The 21,169-nt window shown below is 45.0% G+C and overlaps 1 protein-coding gene across 5 annotated transcripts in view; it reads left to right on the top strand.

The window, feature by feature from the left end:
* Window positions 1-1,831: 1,831 nt before the first annotated feature.
* Window positions 1,832-21,169, top strand: part of LOC147605919 (uncharacterized) — a 59,787-nt gene continuing 40,449 nt past the window's right edge. For all 5 annotated transcript variants that reach the window (XR_015265020.1, XR_015265021.1, XM_086792412.1 and 2 more), the window contains exons 1-2: window positions 1,832-2,388; window positions 2,552-2,593. Coding sequence is in view for 3 of the 5 variants with exons in the window: in XM_086792412.1 (XP_086648538.1) it covers window positions 1,873-2,388; window positions 2,552-2,593 (558 nt within the window). In the remaining 2 variants the exon portion in view is untranslated. The remainder of the gene's footprint in view (window positions 2,389-2,551; window positions 2,594-21,169) is intronic.

Raw genomic sequence — 21,169 nt, 5'->3', positions numbered from 1 at the left:
CAACGAAATCAACTTTTAGTAGTAAGATTGGCTGCCCTTCAACAAAAGACCCTCCAGGGCCATGTCAACAGTCACTAGAACTTGCATCACAAACACTCTCTAAAACATGTACATTGTATTCTCAATCTCTCTGGAGTGTAACATGGAATCTGTATACTTAGTCTCTCTAGAGTGTAACATGAAATCAAACATATACTAAATGTTTGCAAGACATAAAATGTATTCACTCTCTCTAGAGTGTAGCATATACTAAATGTTAGAATATTAAGGAGAGACTTGAATGATGAATATCTCTACTCTTCAAGATCGTGTTAATACAAGAGAAAATTACTTACAAGAACATGTTAAGAAGAGAGAAAATTACTTAAAATGCATAGCTCATGAGCCTTAACCAAGCATGTGAAAATAACATTACACATAGATCATAAAAAATGATATAATACTGAGACTAACTCTCAAGAACAATAATTTGCAGTAACAACACACTCTCAACAACAATGTACATAATGGGTGTCCTCTTTGGCAATCCAAAAGCATCCATAGAAAGCTAACCATCTCTTCTCTTCAATTGAAGAGAATTCACCAACTTTGAACCAACATTTACAGAATTCAAATGCACAACACTCCATCCACTCTACAATTAGTAAAAGGGAGAAGCCAAATCATATACAAGGTAAAATGTGAATTTGCATAGAAAAATAGTATTTATAAGATATAAAGAAAATAAAAAAATAGTAGTATAAGATATAAAGAAAATACCTTTTACTTTCTCCATAGATGTGGCTACTTGTTTTAGCAGTATTCTTCCACAACTGAATTGTATCAGTAAAGCTATACTCACTAAAAGGTGGACCTTTAATAGATACACACATAGGTGCATCCACATTCTTTGTATTATTCGAGCAATCATAAAGCTTTGTTTTGATAAGGTTTTATACATTAAACCCTCTTTCACATGCGGTTGTACTTGAGCATTGTAACATTACAATGTGTGCCAATCTCAATAGCATTGGATACTTCTCTCGACTAATTACATTTCTGCCAATTGCAAGTGTATCTCTCAAACTTCAAGCTTTTCACTTATACGGTGCTTGAGTCTTAAAGTACTGACACTTCCTCTTCATTGCTATCTTGTCAACTAGGGCATCTAGTAATTCTCCATTCTCCAATGCTTTCTCTTCATTACGATTTACAAATACCATGAAATAGCGAGATTAATCCCTTCCTTTTGATTTGTCTTTTTCTACCTACACAATGCAGCCTCCTTGTATATAAAGACTTCAAATCGACAGTTTTACAAGCTATAGCACCATAGCCTTTTGTTGTCTTAAACAATATGAGAACTTGTGAGTATGTGACCTTGCATCATCGTCTCAACTCTGGCGTCAACCTCTGTAAAAGTAGCACACCTTGCTTTGGTTATTACCATCTAATATAGAAAAAGAAGTCAAGCTTCCAAGATAAAGTGCTTAGCGTAATGGAACAACACCGCGGCTCCTACCCTTTGCTGGTTATGGAGGACAATGTTGAGCGCACTCTCGAGTCTCTCTAGCCTCCTATATTCTACACTATCTTCTCTTAACCTTCTCCATGTCCCGACTCCTGACTTCAAATGATAATGTAGGGATCCATGGATTTGCTAGAAAATCCCAAGCTTAATATTATTATTATGTAGTAATATTATCTATTTAGAATCTAGATTCTACATTGTAACATATCTAGAGCTACCCCCTAAACCTCAAGCCATATTAAAATGCTGCCTTGAAAATCAAGATTAACCCTAGGTTTGGTTTTTAAAAATACAAGAAAAATTCCCCGTTATTCTTTCACAGGTAACTTCGAAGCAACGTTACGTTCAGGGGCCTCATCAGGATGACAAGAACCAGGGCCACAGAAAGGAGAAGACAAGGGAGAAGGCGCTCGGGGAGAGCACAACAGGCGAGAGCGCAGCAGCCGGAGCAGGAAGAGCAAGAAGTAGCAGAAGACCCAGCGCAACGGCTCCCACAGGAGAACGCGGGAGAGAAAGAAGAAGCAGCAGCAGCAGAAGAACCATCTAATGGTCAAGGCAAAGCGGAAGAGAAAGAAGAACAAGAAGAAGAAGAAGAAGAAGTTGACAGAGATGGCGATGAAGGGCATCTGTTGTTAACAGATTACGAGAAGCAGAGAGATCACAGAATCAAAGAGAATGCTGTAAAGCTTGCAGCCCTCAATCTCCCTACCCTAGCTTCTTCTTTCCGGTCCCTGCCGTCGCCCGGGCGGCGGCAGAAAAGATCAAGCAAAAGGAAGAGCAAGGAGGATGACGACTACATGCCCAGCGACAATGGCAGTGGCTTTGATACTGATGATTCCAACAACAATGAAGAAGAAACATGCCCGGGCATCCAGCAGGTTCCCCATTTTCTAACCTTGTTTGATACATGTGCCATATACTGATTTGCAGATTCATTAAATCGTTTTATTTGAACTAATTTCTTTTGTCCATTGCCGGGGCGTAATCTGAGATGCATGTGCTTTTCCTTCAACGAAATAATGTTGTGCTTTGCCTTGGCAGGATGCCAATGCTGATGATGACGAAGATCAGGCTCTTCAACAGGTTCAGCCTCCACCTTTACCCTCTTATTTAGTATCTCTTGGGTTCTACATTTTCAACAAGGCAGTAGTAGATACAGGGAAACATGGAGAGAGAGAGAGAGAGAGAGAGAGAGAGAGAGAGAGAGAGATTTTAATGTTTATGGGGACATTGGTCCATGAAACCAAACGCATTACGAATTCATGAGTAGTTTTGTGATAGAAGACCAAAAAATAAAAATAAAAAATTCAAGGATCATGGCGTAGATGCCATGGTCCTTTCAAATTTTTATGATAATTGTTATGTGATGTGTGACTTCTGAAACAACAACTTGGGGCATTGCTTGCCCACATTTTTCAGCCTTTGTTTCGTAATCCTAAGATATACTATGAGGGACTCCCCAAAGGATTATCTAATACACAGGCATAAACAAGATCCCAGGGCTCTCCTATCCCTATTGGATTAGTCCCTAATCCGAGGGTTAGTGCTAGGTACATAAGATATACCCAATTCCCATTCGGAGAATTCCACGTTCCTTCTGTCCTTGTTGGCTTGTCAAGAATAGGCCTCCTGTGCTTTGGTCCTCCTAGCCTTCGCGCAGGCGTGGTAAGTCTTTGTCACTTAGTTAGTGTCGAGCACTGAAGATGATGTCTTGGTCAATAATGATTGGAACGATCTTCCAAACACCGCCTCATATGGAGTCGTTCCTTTCTTGCTTAATGCATCGGCCATGGGGTTGGCCTTGCTTGGAAGATACGCAATCATGGTACTGAATTGTTGAAAGATATGGCTCCAGCGGTGCTATTGGTTACTCCATTGCGTACTTGGCATCGTTTGAAGCCAGGGCAAAGTAGTGATAATCCTTGTGAATCTAAAAATCACACCCATATAGGAAATGTTTCCAATGCTTCAGCACCTCCATGGAGTTACCGATCATAGACTGAGTAATTGATCTATGTAGGAATCAACTTACGCAACATGTAAGTAACTGGATGACCATTTTGTTGTAACACAGCTCCAATGGCGATGTTACTCGCATCGGTGATTACTTGGAATGGATTATCCCCATGAGGCAAGCGCTAAACAAGGAGCCTTTGCTAAAGCAATCTTGAGATCCTTGAAAGCCTACGGGTCTTGACACCCTTGAGCAGATTTGTGACAACTGTTGTTGAGAGATTGTAGAACTTGTCGATGTGGATGGAATATGCTCGGTAAATCTCCATAAATGATCGTACATCGTACATTGTCATCGTACATTAATTTTGGAATCTCCCAATTTAGAATTTCTAACACTTTGGTGAGATTTAATCGGATGCCTTCGGCCCTAATTATATATCCAAGGTAATGAACCTTGAGCAAATAAAACTCCGATTTCTTTTCATTGACATAAAACTCATTGCTTTCTAGCAATTTTATCGCTTTTTTGAAGTCAATGTCATGTTGCTGAACTGTAGCTGAAAAAACCAGTATGTTATGCAAGAAAATAAAGATACACTTTTTGATCAAGTTCCTGAATGCATGCATCACCATGCGGTTAAATGTTGCCAGGGTGTTCGTTAGACCGAAGGGCATGACCATAAACTCATAGTGGGCCCATTCAGTGCGGAAGGCTGTCTTCGGGATGTCCCCTTTGACAATCCATGTCACCTGCGTGGACATTTCCTAGTATGAAAGGGGTCTGGTGGACTCTAGGACGTCTAAATCTTTGGAAAGTATAAGCTTTGGGAATGGGGGATTATCTTGGAATACAAAGGATCATACTCCTAAAATCTAGGAGGGTTGCTATTTTTGGCCCGACTCCAATGGAAATTCCGTTCGCGTCATGATGTCTGGAATTGAGCAAATGGGAAGACATGCTAAAGCACATTTGGCAGAAGGTCTGCCAGTTGGGGTATTTTTTAAAGGTAAAGATTATGGGAGAACCCATCTCTTAGATTGGGACATGTGGCAAGAAAGTGGATCGAACGGAGACAAGTGGCCTCATACTTGTTAGAAAGTGGATCAAAGTGAGACAAATGGCCTCACACTTTTTACTTTAGCTATTGTGTCTCTCCACTTGTCATTATAGCTTCTCTTACCATTTTAGCTCATGGGAGGCCCAAATCTATAAATTGGAGCCCTCTCTCTTCATTAAGGGAGGCTCTCTTGTTTCACCACCGTTATAGGCTGCCCTAATGATGGTTACTCTCTCTCTCTCTCTCTCTCTCTCTCTCTCTCTCTTGAAGGCTGCCCATGAAGTATACCGGCTGTTGGCGACTGTTTTGAAGGCTTCCATCGCAAAGAAATACCGAAGGCAAGGGCAGTTAATCATTTTATTATGATTTTCAGCTACTGTACTTGTTGTACCATCCCTTGTACCTACTGTACCAGCCCTTGTACCTATGGTACCAACCATTGTACCTACTGTACCAGCCATTGTACGAGCCAATGTACCGGTTGTACTAGCCACTGCACTTGTGTTGTACCAGTCCTTGTACTTGTACCGGTTGAATGGAGAGTTGTACTTGCTGTACCAACTCTATTGCATGAAGACCCGTGGTTTTTGGGGAAGAATCAGTACCCACGCGGAGGTATATGGTTTATATTGTTGGCTCGGCATTTCTACAACTTGTGTACCAGCTGAATTTTATGGTTGCCTCGTGTTGGATTGTGTTATGGTTTGTATGTGGATAATCTGGCATCTCCCGTGGGGAGAGTAAGGCCCTCAAACCTTGTACATGTTATATTTCTCCTTGGGTAATCATATACTCCAAGGGGGGAAGGGGGGAGGGGGGGGGAGGAGGGGGGGGGGGTCGGTCCATTTTGGCCTCTATGCGGCGTCAGTTGTGCACATCTCTCTTTTACAGTTTTGTGGATTAAGTGGCATATGTTTAAGGCTGTGGCCGATTTCAGTGTTAAATTGCATGAATGGTCAAGTGTTACGCGAAACCCCCGGGACCTTTGGAAGCTTCATTGGTATCAGAGCATTGGCTTTTTCACACTCTTGTGTGAAGACAATGTTCATAATCCTCATGTCACAGGATCAAACCTAGAAAAGAAAAGCTAAGCATACTTTGAATTTGCAAATTTGGTGCTTTTGCCACTTATTATGAAGTGTTTTTTGATATTCACTAACCCTTGTATAGCCATGCAAGGAGAAAGGTGTTGTTGTTTGCCTTGAGATGGTTTTAGGGAAACATTGTTTATGGCTACCTTTATTTGGGATGCATTGGACTTATGGAACTCATGTTTGACATACCATGTGTAGTGTTCTCTTGTCCTACGTGCTCTCCTAAAGATTATTTCTACCATGTGGGTGGAACAATAGACAGCAAATGGAAGGGAACATGGGCACTTCAGAGGGTAGTGTCAAGCACAACATACCCTGTGTAGTGTTCTCTTGTCCTCATATTCTGTGTAGTGTTCTCTTGTCCTACGTGCTCTCTTGAAGATTGTTTCTACCATTTGTAGGTGGAGCAATAGAGAGCAGTTTCATCATCATGTCTCACGAGTCACGATTCACGGGTCACCATTTTGCCATTCTAATTACTTACCCTCTTTTTTTTTGAAATGATAAATAGGTCCGACTACTTCAAAACGATGGTGAAGAAGATTGGCGAGTACGGTCCTCACTACACACCTCCATCCTCCGAAACCTTGCGGACCACTATGCTTGACAAGGAGAAACGCCTTGTTGAGCAAGCGGCGGCAAACACAAAGAGACAATGTGTCACCAGCCTGGACATTTCCCAGTCTGAAAGAGGTCTGGTGGACTCCAGGATGTTTAAATGTTTTAATATGCATTGATGGTATCAACAAGTGTGTCAAAGGCCTTAGTCCCCCGAGCACCCGCTGCGAGTTTCATTGGTATCCGAGCATAGGCTTTCTTGGAAGCGGAGGCTTCCTTCTATCAATAAGGAAGAGAAAAGATCTGGAGTGGGGACCACACTTACCATCATTGCTATTAAGCATGGCCAGCCACTTCAGAGCCTATGAAGCAAGAGCATGAGCAATAGACAGCTTGGTCTAAGGATTTATGAATTCACAAAATTTATCTTGGAAGTATGGAGTTGGCTTTATGCGCACACGTTTAGCACTCTTTCCATATGGATATTGTGGATTATATTATCAAGCTTACAGGCAAGCTATATGGAGATATATCTTAGGATATCTTAAGGATATGGTGACGAGATATTTCTTCTGGCTTCATGACCAACCTGGCAAAGAAAAGCTAAGTATACTTTGAGTTTGCAAAGTTGGTGCTTTGGCTATTTACTATGAAGTGTTTTTGATGTTCACTAACCCTTGTATAGCTATGCAAGGAGAAAGGTGTTGTTGTTTGCCTTGAGATGGTTTCAAGGAAACATTGTTTATGGCTCCCTTTAATGGGATGAATTCTTTTCATGGCTCCCTTTAATGGAATGAATTCTTTTCATGGCTCTCTTTATTGGGATGGATTATATCTATGGAGATTTCTTTCTTGGACGAGATTTATATAGATATTGGGCTTCACAAGCAATTTCTATGGACGAATCTGTCCGAGTTTATAGAGAAGAAATCTTTGGATATCTCATGGATATGATGCTTTTATGGATAAAGTCCGCCTCTACTCCAAGGTGTGTGGTTAGCACGGAGTATGTGGTAAGAGTTTTGGTATACAAGGATTATGGTATACAGGTGTATGGATTCCTGGACTTCTTTTCTAGGAATTTGGATCCATCCTCAGGTTTATGGATTATGTTTATGGCTCCCTTTTACTGGGATGGATTATTCTTTTTGGCTCCCTTTATTTGGGATGCATTGGACTTATGGAACTCATGATTCACATACCCTGTGTAGTGTTCTCTTGTCCTACGTGCTCTCTTGAAGATTGTTTCTACCATGTGAGGGTGGAACAATAGAGAGCAGATGGAAGGGAACCATGGGCACGTCAAAGGGTAGTGACAAGCACAACATACCCTGTGTAGTGTTCTCTTGTCCTACGTGCTCTCTTGAAGATTGTTTCTACCATGTGTGGGTGGAACAATAGAGAGCAGATGGAAGGGAACATGGGCACTTGAGAGGGTAGTGTGAGTTGGTGGCCGAAATGCCTATAAACTATGTGTAGCAGAAATGCGTATGGAACACCAGGTTATCTATACCTGCGAGTGATTGTTTTCAGGACTCCTTGTTTAGCCACCCTGTGTAGTATTTCGTGTCCACTCAGTATTCCATATGGGGTTGTGGAGAGACCTAAAAAATCTGGCGAGGTAGACTGGTAGTGTACACTTGATTGGTAGGATGAGAGAATCTTGCTACATCACTTGGGGATCCCTGGTATAGGTAGGCTAGACAATTAGATTCTCAAGTTATGCACAAGGGAGAACATTTGGACATGGCCATTTTGATCTAGAGAGGAGTCCCTAAACTTATCACCCTAGATGCACTCCTCGTATTTGTGCAAGGATGGTCCCTTAGTCATAAACGCTACACTGGGAGTCCTTTGGTATTGCATTACCCATCCAGGTTCTTTTTTGGAGACAATCGGGAGATCCAACCGGGAGAGACACATGTGACATATCCATGTACTGGTTTCTCAAGCACTGTAGACTCCTCCCCTCCCAACCTTCCCTCACATTCAAGCTTGAAGCTCCATAGCTTGTAAGTGTAAAAAATAAAAACCGTATTTTATCGTACCGTATCCCAAAATTTCATATCGTACCGAATATTCCCGTACGGTATCGTACCGTACCGTATCGTATTTTCGTACCGTGACAACTATGAATATACTCGGCCTCTGTAGTAGATAAGGCAGTGCACTTCTGCATCCTGGATATCCATGACACAGCACCTCCTGTGAATGTAAACACATAACCGGTAGTAGACTTCTGGTTATCTGGATGACCGGCATAATCCGAATCCGTGTAACCATGCACTAATGCATCCTGTTTGCCAAAGCAGATGCACATATCCTGTGTGCCCTTCAGGTATCTCATGACACCTTTCAGTGCTTCCCAATGCTTCTTGCCAGGGTTGGCCATGTATCTAGTAACCACTCCCACTGCAAATGCAATGTCCGGCCTGGTAGCAACCATGGCATACATGAGACTGCCACAAGCTGAAGCATACGGAATCTTGGCCATATCAGCCCTGTCACTATCCGACTGTGGGCTGTCCATAGCACTGAGTTTCACATATGGAGGCAAAGGAGTACTAGTCTTCTTCCCCCCCTCCATATTGAACCTCTGCAAAACTTTGCCAATGTATTCCTTCCGAGACAAATACAACACATGCTGATTTCTGTCCCGAAGTATCCGCATACCTAAAATGTGATTTGCATCACCCAAATCCTTCATATCAAAGGTCTGATGCAGCCTCTTCTTCAAAGCATCCATCTCTTTACTAGATTTCCCGGCAATCAACATATCATCAACATACAAGATGAGGATCAATAGACTGCCATCCAAAGCTTTCTTGGTGTATAAGCAGTGATCTATGTCACTTCTCCTGAAATCCTGGGATTTCATGAATGTATCAAATTTATGATACCATTCCCTTGGTGCCTGTTTGAGCCCATAAAGACTCTTTTTCAGCTTACATACAAGCTTCTCCTTTCCATTAACTGCATAACCCTCTGGCTGTTGCATATATATCTCCTCATGGAGATCACCGTGAAGAAAAGCAGTCTTCACATCCATCTGAATCAAATCCAGATCATCATGAGCAACCAAAGCTAATACAGCTCTAAGTGTGGTCATTTTGACCACTGGAGAGAAGATCTCATCAAAGTCCACACCATATTCCTGCTTGAAGCCCTTAGCCACTAACCTGGCTTTGTATCTTGGCTTTGCATCAGGTGCAACTTTGAGCCTGTAAACCCACTTGCATGGCAAGACCTTCTTGCCTGTGGCAAATGCACCAACTTCCATGTTCCATTTTTGTGCAGAGAATCCATCTCTGACTTCATAGCACGCTACCAAAGAGCCTTGTCTGCCCTCTGTAAAGCCTCCTTATAACAAGAGGGTCTTGTCTCTCAAACATTGCAAGTTTAGATCAAGCTTGCTTCCTTGCTGCTGCTGGATTTTCTCTAAGTTTTTACCCTTTTGCCCAAAGTTTCTGTTCTTCTAGGTGCCCACTGCCTCTCCATCAACAACTGCATTTCATAATGCTGCTGCATCATATGCACCACTGAATGGAACTCGTCATAAGCAGACTGACTAGCAGCAATCAACACAGATCAGTCCAGGGCTTCGTGCAGCAGACTTTAATAGTCGAGAGAGGACTAGAAAAGGTTTTCTTGCTTTATTCACAGCCTTGTATCTTTTAGTGCATAATAGCTTAGCTAATTCCATTTTTATTTACTTAAGCAAGTTTCTCCCTCTAGTCATCATGGCTCCATGTTTGCTCTTTGGCATTATTTGGTGCCACTTGAATATCATCAGTATGTTGGGAAAGATAGCAAACTTTAGAGGTGAAGCTCTATGAGGCAACCATAAGGTGCATTATTCAATGCTCGTTGTTTGCAGTTTTTATTTGCTAGTTGATCTCTTTACGTTTCAGATGTATGTTTCACTGAGCTTTATAATACCATATTGTCATTCTTAAACCTAGTTGTTTCTGTCAGAATATGCAGCGGAAATGATAACCAAACTTGGGTTGACAAGAGCAAGTAGAATGCAGAAAATAGACAGCACAAGAAACACAGAGAAATAGGTGTGTAAACTCTCCTCTACACACAAGATCCCGCAAATAACTGAATGAATAAGTGGTGGGGGGTATGGGGCCTATTTATATGCCCCATGCAAGTAGTCGGCCAGCGCTAGTGGCTCTGTAGGCATATGCTCACTTATGGTAGTGCTATGTGTGAACAGGGCTTAACCAAGGGCACTTTTTCCCATGTGGTTTTTCCCCTTGGACATCAAGTGTGAAAGGACACTCTAACATATAATATTTTGTACTTCTATATTATATGGATGTGGCACACATGCAAGGGTTGACTTGCATTTTGTGGATACCACACTTTTGGCTCTCTCTCTCTCTCTCTCTCTCTCATTTCTGTGTGTGAGCTTCTCTACCCTGCACCTAACCCTAATGTGCAGGTTTGTGTGTGTGAGTGTGTGAGTCCAACACCCAACATTTGGTATCAGAGCTGGGAGCTGGGAGCTGGCCTTGGAAAACTGCTGCTGGAAAAATTTCTGTGAAATTCCGTCCACAGGCTGCCAAATTCCGTCGCCTGCGTTTTTCCGTCCGTCGGATTCCGTCGACTGTGGATTTCCGTCCGCCGGTTCTGTCGACGCTCCTCCCTCCAGCCACCAGAATCGGGCGGCACTAGTGGGGAGCCCACCACCTCCGCCCAGCCTCCCAGGCGGCGCTTCCTCTGCAGCCGGCGTCCCAGTGCTGGCGCCTACACGCTTCCAGCACCCTGGCCGTCAGCGCTCCATCCGTTCTGCTCCGTCACGGTCCTGCTCCGGCGCCTCCATCCCGTTCCGTCGACGCCTGCAGACTAGCCGCCACGCCGTCCCAATGCGCCCCAGCTCCTGTCCCGTTCGGCCTCCGTCGCCGTCGCCTCACCCAGCGTCGTCTCGACCCGCCGTTCTGTTCCGGCCGACCACTTCCGTCCACGCCTCTCCGTTCAGGTCGTCTCCACCCGCCGGCTCGCTCGCTCGCCGGTCCTGCTCCGTCTCGACCAGCACCAGACGACTTCGGCCACCCGCGCTGGTCCAAGGCCCGCCGGCCGTCTCTGCTCTGCCTCGGCCTCCACGCATCCGCGCTGGTCCCAGCCCGCCGGCACACCCTGCCAGACTCCAGCGCTGAGCCCGCTTCCGCTTCTGCCGTGTTCGCACCCTCCGCCTAGCTCGTCCGGCACCTTCCCAGCGCCCGTCTCTACCTACGCTTGCCTGGCCTGCACGCCACCAGCACGCTTGCTCTAACACCCAACATTCCGACTAAGCCCAGCACGCCTGCCCGCCTCTGGTTGGTCGTTTGCTCTCATCCGTCCTCTGCAACGTACAACAACAACACTCCCTCCAACGCCTTCACCTGCAACGAATACCTTCAACAAGGTCTTCCCGGCTGCCCAGGTACCTGTGTTTCAGCAAACCCAAAAAAAAAAAAAATGCAAGGAAAATTTGAAAGATTGCAGGTGGTGGATTCAGGCAAATTGGGGGATTTCTCAATTTCAGGAAAAATTGAACCTCTCTAATTTGCAGAAATTTGGGGGTTTTCGAAATTAAGGTCAAAATCAGCAAATTGAACCTCTCTTATTTGCAGAAATTTGGGGGTTTTCAAAATTGAGGTCAAAATTGGCAAATTGGAGCTCTTACATTTGCAGAAATTTGGGGCTTTTGTGAAAATTGGCCAATTAGATGCACATTGAAGCGATTGGAGTGCATAAAAATTGGGGATTTTCTGATTGGAGCATGTAATTGGGCATTACAGCTGCGATTTGTCGCGTATGTATATACATTGAGTGTAATTGGACAATTTGGTGCAGGTTTACACTTGCTTTGGTTTGCAGGCATACATTTGCGCAGGACATTTGGTTGCCTGGCAGTGCACATTGGTGCTTGGTTTGCTTGCAGCTATACTTTGTTGACATGGCACAGAATGCTACGGATGTATTTGGTGTGCTCACCCAGGAGGACAAGCTGGATGGATCTAACTACTCCCTCTGGAGTTTTATGATCCGTAATTTGCTGGTAGCCAAAGGGCTTTGGGGCATCGTGTGTGGTGATGACACACGCCCACATACCATTTAGCCAGCTACGCCTCAAAGGGGAGGTGCTCAAAGAGCTCCTGATGTAGATCCTGCTCCCACACAAGAGCAGAAGAGATGGGACTCTAGAGATGCACAGGCCATGTCATTGATAGCCCTTTCAGTGAAAAGGACTATTATTCCGCACATTCGTTCATGCAAGACATCGAAACTTGCATGGGACACATTGGAAGCAATGTATCAGGTACGCAACGAAGCAAGAGTTGCCTACTTGAAGAGGCAATTGGATCTTCTTTCTATGGATGAGGGTGACTCCATGGCAGATCATCTCACCAAAGTGAAAGATTTGCAGGAACAATTGCTCAACATTGATGAGGTTATCCCAGACAGACAGATGGTCACCAACACTCTTCATTCTTTACCGCCTTCCTACTTGGGCTTTCACACCTCTCTCAACCTCTCGATGAGAGGAGGTGGTGATCCCGTCACTTTTGAAGAGCTCGTGGGTTTACTCTTGCAGGAAGAGCAAACAAGAGCAAACATATCGAGCAACCGTGGTGGAGAAAAGGCATTTACAGCCAAGGATAAGGGTAAAGCAAAGAGCTTTAAGCATGGGGGACAACAGTCTAGCAAGGCTGGTCATGGACAGCCCTCTTCTAGTGGTGAAAAGTCTGACAGAGGGGATGCAAACAAGCCCAAAAAGAAGGGCAAATGTCACTACTGCCATAAGCCTGGACACTACATCAGTGAATGTAGGAAGCGGATTGCAAAAGAGAAAAAGAAAGAAGCAGGCAATGCAGTAGTAGCAGACTCTTCGGATGACAAAGCAAAGCAATCAGCTAATGTAATCCAGGAAGAGTACACTTTTTTGGTCACATGCACTAGTGACACACCAAGTGCTTCGGACACTGATATGTCTTGCATTGCATCTGACAGACAGAATGCATCATGGTATTTTGATAGTGGTGCTTCGAGCCACATCACTTCATGCAAAGATGTATTTCAGCACTTGGTTTATGCTTCAAATGGCCGCACTGTATCATGTGCAGATCATACCACATATCCAGTAAAGGGAATTGGTAATGTCATACTTATTGCAGCCAATGGTGCCAATATATGTATGAAAAATGTATTGTATGTTCCAGGAATAAAGAAAAATCTGCTCTCCGTCTCAGCCATAAACGACCAAGGTTTAAAGGTTGAATTTGAAGATGGGAAGTGTTTGGTAAAAGACCCATCAAAGGGTTATGAAATAGTCACTTCTGGAACACGATACAAAGGCTTGTATAAGCTGGACAGCTATGACAAGCGCACTTATGATGCAAATACAGTGGCTGCCCACACTCCTGCTATGCATGATGCAGAGCTATGGCATGCTCGTTTTGGGCATGTAAATTTTCAGAGTTTGATGCTTTTGCAGAATATGCCACCTCTTGAGTCTCCACCAAGACATGTATGTGAGGGGTGTATTTTGGGAAAGATGCAACGAAAACCATTCCCCAAAGATGGAGCTGTTAGAGCTGAAAATAAATTACAGCTCATACATAGTGATGTATGTGGTCCAATGCGGACACCATCCATAGGGGGGCATCTTTACTTCGTCACATTCATTGATGACTACTCCAGGTTTGCTTGGGCTTACCCTTTGAAAGCAAAAGAAGATGTGTTTACATGCTTTCGACACTTTGTAGCAATGGCTGAAAATATGTGTGCATGTAAAGTCCAAACACTCCGCTCAGATAGAGGTGGAGAATACATGTCAAATGCATTCAAGGATTATATGCTTCAAAAGGGCATCAAACACCAATGTACTGTGCCTTATACACCGCAGCAGAATGGTGTAGCTGAGAGGAAAAATAGATCTCTCATGGAGATGGCAAGATGCATGGTGAAAGCACAAAAGTTGCCTCACAAATTTTGGATGGAAGCTATAATGTGTGCAACTCATGTGTTGAACAGGTGTCCAACAAAAGCTTTGAAAACCATAACACCATTTGAGGCTTGGTATAGCCGAAAGCCAACAGTGGATTATATGCGTACATTTGGGTGTTTGGCATATGCACATGTGCCAGAACAACTCCGAACAAAGCTTGATGAGACAAAGCAATTAAATGCATTTTTGTGGGCTACAGCAATGAAAGCAAAGGATACCGTCTTTATAATCCAACTACACGAAGGATTTTTGTGAGTAGAGATGGCATTGTTATGCAGCAAACTAAGTACATAAAAAGTTTGCTAAAAAGGTTTCACATGGATGAATGTAAGCCCATTTCTACTCCAGTAGAATTAGGTGTACGGCTTACTATGCATGATATTGGAGAGCCTTTTGAGGCCGGCCTTTACAGCCAGGCAGTGGGATGCCTCATTTACTTGTGTAACACGAGGCCAGACATATCTTTTGGGGTGTCTTTGTTGAGCAAATTCATGCACAGCCCAGGCACAAAGCATTGGCAAGCAGTCAAACGCATTTTTCGATATCTTAAGGGTACCCTGGATCTTGGTTTGTTCTATCCCAAGGGGGGCAGCTTGCAGCTTTATGCATACAGTGATTCAGATTGGGCTGGTGATTATGATACCAGGCAATCCACCAGTGGGAATTGTTTTTTTTCTTGGCAGCTCATGCATATCTTGGTTGAGTAAAAAGCAACCCACTGTTGCTACATCTACTTGTGAGGCTGAGTACAGGGCAGTCTTTACAGCTACAGTAGATTGTGTATGGTTGAGGAGACTATTGGCTGATCTTCGTGAGTGTCAGCAGACACCCACCACCATTCTCACTGATAGCCAGAGTGCTATGGCCGTGGCACGAAATCCAGTATTTCATGCACGTACCAAGCACATAGAGATTCATTATCACTATGTCAGAGAGAGGCTACATGCAGGGGAGATCAGTTTATCTTATTGCCCTACACAGGATAATGTTGCAGATCTATTCACAAAGGCTTTACCTCGAGAAAAGTTTGAAGCTTTCCGCAAAGCTTTGGGCTTACTCTCATACAGAGAGTGATCTGCTACCTTGTACAGGTTCACACTTCCACTACAGGGGGGATTTGTAGGCATATGCTCACTTATGGTAGTGCTATGTGTGAACAGGGCTTAACCAAGGGCACTTTTTCCCATGTGGTTTTTCCCCTTGGACATCAAGTGTGAAAGGACACTCTAACATATAATATTTTGTACTTCTATATTATATGGATGTGGCACACATGCAAGGGTTGACTTGCATTTTGTGGATACCACACTTTTGGCTCTCTCTCTCTCTCTCTCTCTCTCTCATTTCTGTGTGTGAGCTTCTCTACCCTGCACCTAACCCTAATGTGCAGGTTTGTGTGTGTGAGTGTGTGAGTCCAACACCCAACAGGCTCTCCACGACTGCATGAAGCAGTCGGCCAGCAGTAGAAAACTCCACGACTGCAGAAAGCAAGTCGGCCAGCAGTAAATACTCCACGCTTGCTGATTGGGCAGTCGGCCAGCCATACGACTGCTGAATGGACAGTCGGCTAGCCACCAGAAGCTCTTGCCAACATCTGGCATCCATCCGCACCACCGAAAAATGGGGATAAATAGGGGAAAAATACGGGGAGTGAGAAAAAATGATAAAACACCTATACAGGGCGGGCACACCCACAACAGAGGCCCTGGTGTATAAAAATAGATAGGAGATGACTTCTAACACCCCCTCTCAGCTCTTGGCTGTGAAATCAACCCAAGGGAGCTGGAGTGCCGCCTGAGCGTAGCTTGAGGTAGAGACTTCGTGAAGAGGTCCGCCGCATTGTCCTCCGTCGAACAATAAAGTAGCAAGATGTCACCAGCCAAGATCTTCTCACGTACAAAGTGATACTGTATCTCTATGTGCTTGGTCCGGGCATGGAAGACCGGGTTCCGAGCAATAGCTATACAACTGTGGTTATCGCACTGGATGACTGTGGGCTCCTTCTGTGGAAACCCAATCTCGCCTAGCAGCCTCCGCAGTCACACAACCTCACAAGCAGCACCACAAGCAGCCTGGTACTCTGCCTCTGTCGAAGAGAGGGCAATAGTTGGCTGCCTCTTGCTGCTCCAAGAAACTGCTCCTGAGCCGAGGGTAAAACTGTATCCTAAAGTAGATCTCCTCGTGTCTGGATCTCCTCCCCAATCTAAGTCACTCCAACCTTGGAGCCTGACTCCATCCCCTCCTGTGTAAAAGAGTCCTAGATCCTTCGTACTCTGCAGATACCGCAAGATCTACAATCCTGCGTCCCAATGAGACTTCAATGGCGTCTGCATGGAAGAGCTCAACAGCCCCACGGAGAAGCTCAAGTCCAATCTGGTGTTCAGCAACCAGATCAATGAACCAACCAACTTCCGGTACTGCGAGGCATCAACTGGCTCACAAGGATCAGTAACGGTTAACTTTGTGTCCGGGTCCATCGGCGAAGTAATAGGCTTGGCCTCAAGCAACTCATGAACATACCGCTGCTGAGAGACGAAAAACTCCCTCTGGGTCTGCCAGATCTCCAATCCCAAAAAGAAGTGGAGTAAGCCTAAGTTGGTCATCTCAAACTCCTTTGACAAGGCAGTCTTCGTCACTCCAATGTGCTCCACATGACCGCCAGTGAGAATGAGATCATCCACATAAAGGATGATAATCGTGACCATGCCGCGTTCCCGAAAGAGATACAGGTTTGGATCTACAACCGATCTCTGAAATCCAGTCCGAACAAAGAAGGAATCAATCTTCTGATTCCAAGCCTTGGGAGCCTGCTTAAGACCATACAAGGCCTTACGTAACCTGTAAACCATCCCTTCAGATCCTGGAACAATAAAGCCTGGAGGCTGCTCAACATACACCTCCTCCTGCAGGTCACCATTAAGGAACACAGATTTTACATCCATTTGATATACGGGCCACCTCTGAGAAGAAGCAAGGACAAGAACGGTCCGAATCGTGGACATCCGTGCTGTCGGTGCAAAGGTATCCTCGTAGTCGATGCCTGGCTGCTGGGCATAACCTTTAGCCACCAGTCTGGCTTTGTGTTTGTCCACTGACCCACCCATTAGACGCATATTTGGTCTTAAAGACCCATTTGACACCAATGACTGACCGCTTTGACGGCCTTGGAACCAACTCCCAAGTGTTGTTCTTCTTGATGGCATCAAGTTCCACCTGCATGGCTTTCCTCCAAGTATCCTGTGAAAGGGCTTCTCTGACAGAAGTGGGCTCCTTGTCCCGCATAATACGAGACATGAAAGCATAGTTCACCTGAAGAAGCTCCGTTGTATTGCTTTTATCTCGGACTCTGTGTGATCTTTGAGGGCCGTCCTCTGTGGTCCACTCGGAGGGTAACTCCGTGACACCTGACTCTCGAAGGGTGTCTAACAACCACCTAGGTACTCGAACAGATCGTGGAGCCTCCTGTGGGTGGTCGCGGGGGCTCTACTCCAGCTGCGGGCTCAACCTCCTGTATTGACTGAGGTTGATCAACTGGAATAATGGTATGGGAATCATCATCAGACTCCTCTGGATCTCCAAGAAGTGGCGGCTCCTCGACAATGGATACTGGAACATGCTCGTCAAAGACCACATTCCGGCTGACAACAATCTCGTTCCTGTTTGGATCATACAGTCTGTATCCCTTGGAAAGAGAATTATACCCCACAAATACAAGCTTGCGGGACTTGGAGTCAAGCTTCCCCCTCTGCTTCTTGGGAATATGTACATACGCGTCACTCCCAAAGACACGGAAGTGCGAGACATCAGGTTTCCTGCCAAAGTATGCCTCAAATGGAGTCATATGGGGTACTGAAGTCGTCGGAGATCGGTTGAGGATATGGACAGCCGTTGCCACAGCCTCTCCCCAAAGTGGACGAGGAAGATCACGATGCTCCAGCATGGTCCTCGCCATCTCTACCACAGTCCCGTTCTTGCGTTTGACAACTCCATTCTCCGAAGGCGATCCTGTATTGGCCAGTTCCCTTTTGATGCCATGATCTGCACAAAATCTGAGAAATATAGTCGAGGAGAATTCACCTCCTTTATCAGCCCTGAGAGTCTTGACCTGAAATCCAGACTCTTTCTCCACCATCACGTGCCAATCCTTGAACCGTGCAAAAGCTTGGTCCTTCTGAGAAAGAAAGTAGACCCACGTGAATCTGGTACAATCATCAACAAGCAGCATAAAGTAGAGAGATCCTCCCAAAGATGGTGTCTGTTGAGTCAATGTGAATCAACTCCAATGGTTTCGAAGCCCGCCTGGAAGCCTGCTTCGGAAAGGATTCCCTGTGTTGCTTACCACGTATGCAAGAACTGCAACGCCCTTGCCTACTGCCAACATCTGGCAAGCCAACCACCATCTGGTCTCGGAAAGCTCGCCTCAATGCATCCACATTTAAGTGGCCAAAACGAAAGTGCCACAGATCTCCGACCTGAGAACCTGTCAACGAGGAGAGTGCAGAGAGCTTGTAGATACCATTCTCCACACCGCCTTCCCAAACAACCTGGCCTGTCTCACGGTCCCGTAGAGCAACTGAATGCTCCTCAAATTCCACCCGAAAGCCAGTCTTGCATACTTCATGCACTGACAGAAGATGAAAACCCAGAGCAGGGACATAAAGAACACGGGAAGCATGCTTGCCTCCCTTGCCGTCGGGAATAATCTCCATCCGGCCCTCACTATGTATCGGAATAGTGGAGTTGTCGCCACCAATAAAGATGCGACCTGACTGCCGTTTCAGATCCAGAAAGAAGTCACGGGATGGAGTCATGTGCCTTGAAGCACCACTGTCAAGAATCCATTCCCGGGTATCCTTCGCGGTGAAGCCAACTGCCTCCTCGCTCGAAGATGATGAAGCGTCGGAGTCCATATTATGGACAGCCATACAATGAATGTTGGAGATGCTAATACAAGAGGCAGGGACAATGAAATGCATGCCTCCAATGCTTTACAAGATGAGCAAACTCATGTGGTGCACAATAGGGAACATGAATATGTGGGACAGCCGTCCCGTGGCAAAGAGAAGATGTAAGAAGAAGAGTCCATAGTCTTGAGGGCTGAACTTACTCGTATGCAGGCTCTTCTCCATGCACAACAAGAAGAATTGAATCTCTATCGCCGCGAGGATCCATTGGTACATGATCGTTTGAAGGCCAAGAAAGCTGAATCTTATATGGATCATGCAATGACAATGATTGCTCAAGAGTTGCACATGCAACCGAGGGATGCAGCACGTGCATACTTGGCTCGTACCGAGGATGCCTATGCAGAAAAGGCAACCATCCCACATGTCTTGGAATCCCGACAAGTGCCCGAACAAGAACTTATGTCTAAGAGGATGAATCTCCATGCGATGGGAGAGGAACAATCAGTGACTTCACGCCATGCAGGAATACCTCATGTAGCCCGTGAAGGATACAATGTTTATGGCAGTGGTCAAAATGTATGTCAAATGCCATTGCCGGCTGAAAATGTGCATGCACAACACATGCAACATGGGCTGCAATTTTCTGTTGGTGCAGGTATTCCGCGTATCAGGTATTCCGCATATCTCTCATGCCACTCATGCCTTCGAGTGTGCTCGTGAGGGAGAAGTTATGGCTGAAAATGTATCAATGCATGTTGAGGGGCCAGCCATGCCTCGTGCTTACAGGGCACATGTATCTATGCCTTATGTATCACCTTTTGGTCCAAAAATGATGCTAGTCACAGGGGCTGTCCCAATGGACAAACATGGGGGAAAACATGTTGAGATGCACACACATGCATCAAAGTCTCGTGACTTCAAAGCGGGAGACAAATCTGTGAAGTTTGACACATATCATGGGGAATACGATGCATCAAAGGTTCTTGCTTTTATTGCCCAGTTTGATATTGCTTTCAGTGATGAGGATTTCACTCAAAAATCCATGATCCGGCATGTAAGCATGTTCATGAAAGGCACTGCTGCCCATTGGTGGCTCACGGAGAAGCTCTCACCAAATCCTGTTAGATCATGGGAAGAGTTCAAGGAGAGGTTCTATGCTCAATTCTTGCCTCTCAATGCATTGAATGAGATAACAATGAAGTGGGATTGGGTAAAGCAAAATGAGGGGGAATCGGTAAATGCATATGTACAAAAGTTTTGGAAAGTGCTTTTGGAGGTCTCTACATTTATGCATGTCACCGAGGCGGAAAGGAAGAGAAGGTTTCAATCGGGATTGCAACCCGTGTACAAAGCGGGATTACAAATGTATCCTAGTCATACCTTACACCAATTAATCGCAGCCGCCACCGCCACCGAGCAATTGGAACTCAAATTGAGTCGATCCAATAAGGCTAAACCCTCATTTCAAGGCAAAGAGAGGGCTGTCCAAAACCTGCAAAATGATGGACAGCCACCTAAAAGGGACCAAAACCAAGCCAAATCAGGTCCAAAAGCTGAAAATAAGTTTGCTAAAAAGCGCTCTTATAAGCCGGCAAACTTTGGTCTTAGTGCTGAGAAGAAGGAGCAATATATGCGTGAAGGCAAATGCTTTACTTGTGGCAGCACTGAGCACATGGCAAGAGCATGCCCAAATAAGAAGAACAAAGCTGAAAATGCTAATGTACCGAAGCCTAATGTGCATATGGTTCCAGATGTGCAGGGCAACACTTCACATGATAGCAAAGATAGGGTTGTATGCAAAGCTTGGGGACAACTCAAGGATCAGCCCGCTTTGTTCATGTTTGATGATTGTCCATCTGAAAATTTCATATCCACTCAGTTGGCAGCTGCTTTGGGTATTGAAGTGGAGGACATGGGTCCTCAAATTGAAGTAGGGGCTGCCTTTGTTGGTAGAGAAGTGCAGGTCATGCCTATTTTTGGCAAGTTGCGCATACACATTCAAGGCTATGTGGATCATGAGGATTTTCTTGTGGCGCCTTTGAATGGCTGTGATGTATTGCTTGGAAAGCCTTGGCATACACGTATTG

The sequence above is a fragment of the Cibotium barometz genome, chromosome 58 (assembly GCF_041138505.1).
Source record: "Cibotium barometz isolate CiBa-2024 chromosome 58, ASM4113850v1, whole genome shotgun sequence".
Taxonomy (NCBI): Eukaryota; Viridiplantae; Streptophyta; class Polypodiopsida; order Cyatheales; family Cibotiaceae; genus Cibotium; species Cibotium barometz.
Note: the sequence above shows the minus strand (reverse complement) of the source record. Positions and strands in the feature narration are given on the sequence as shown.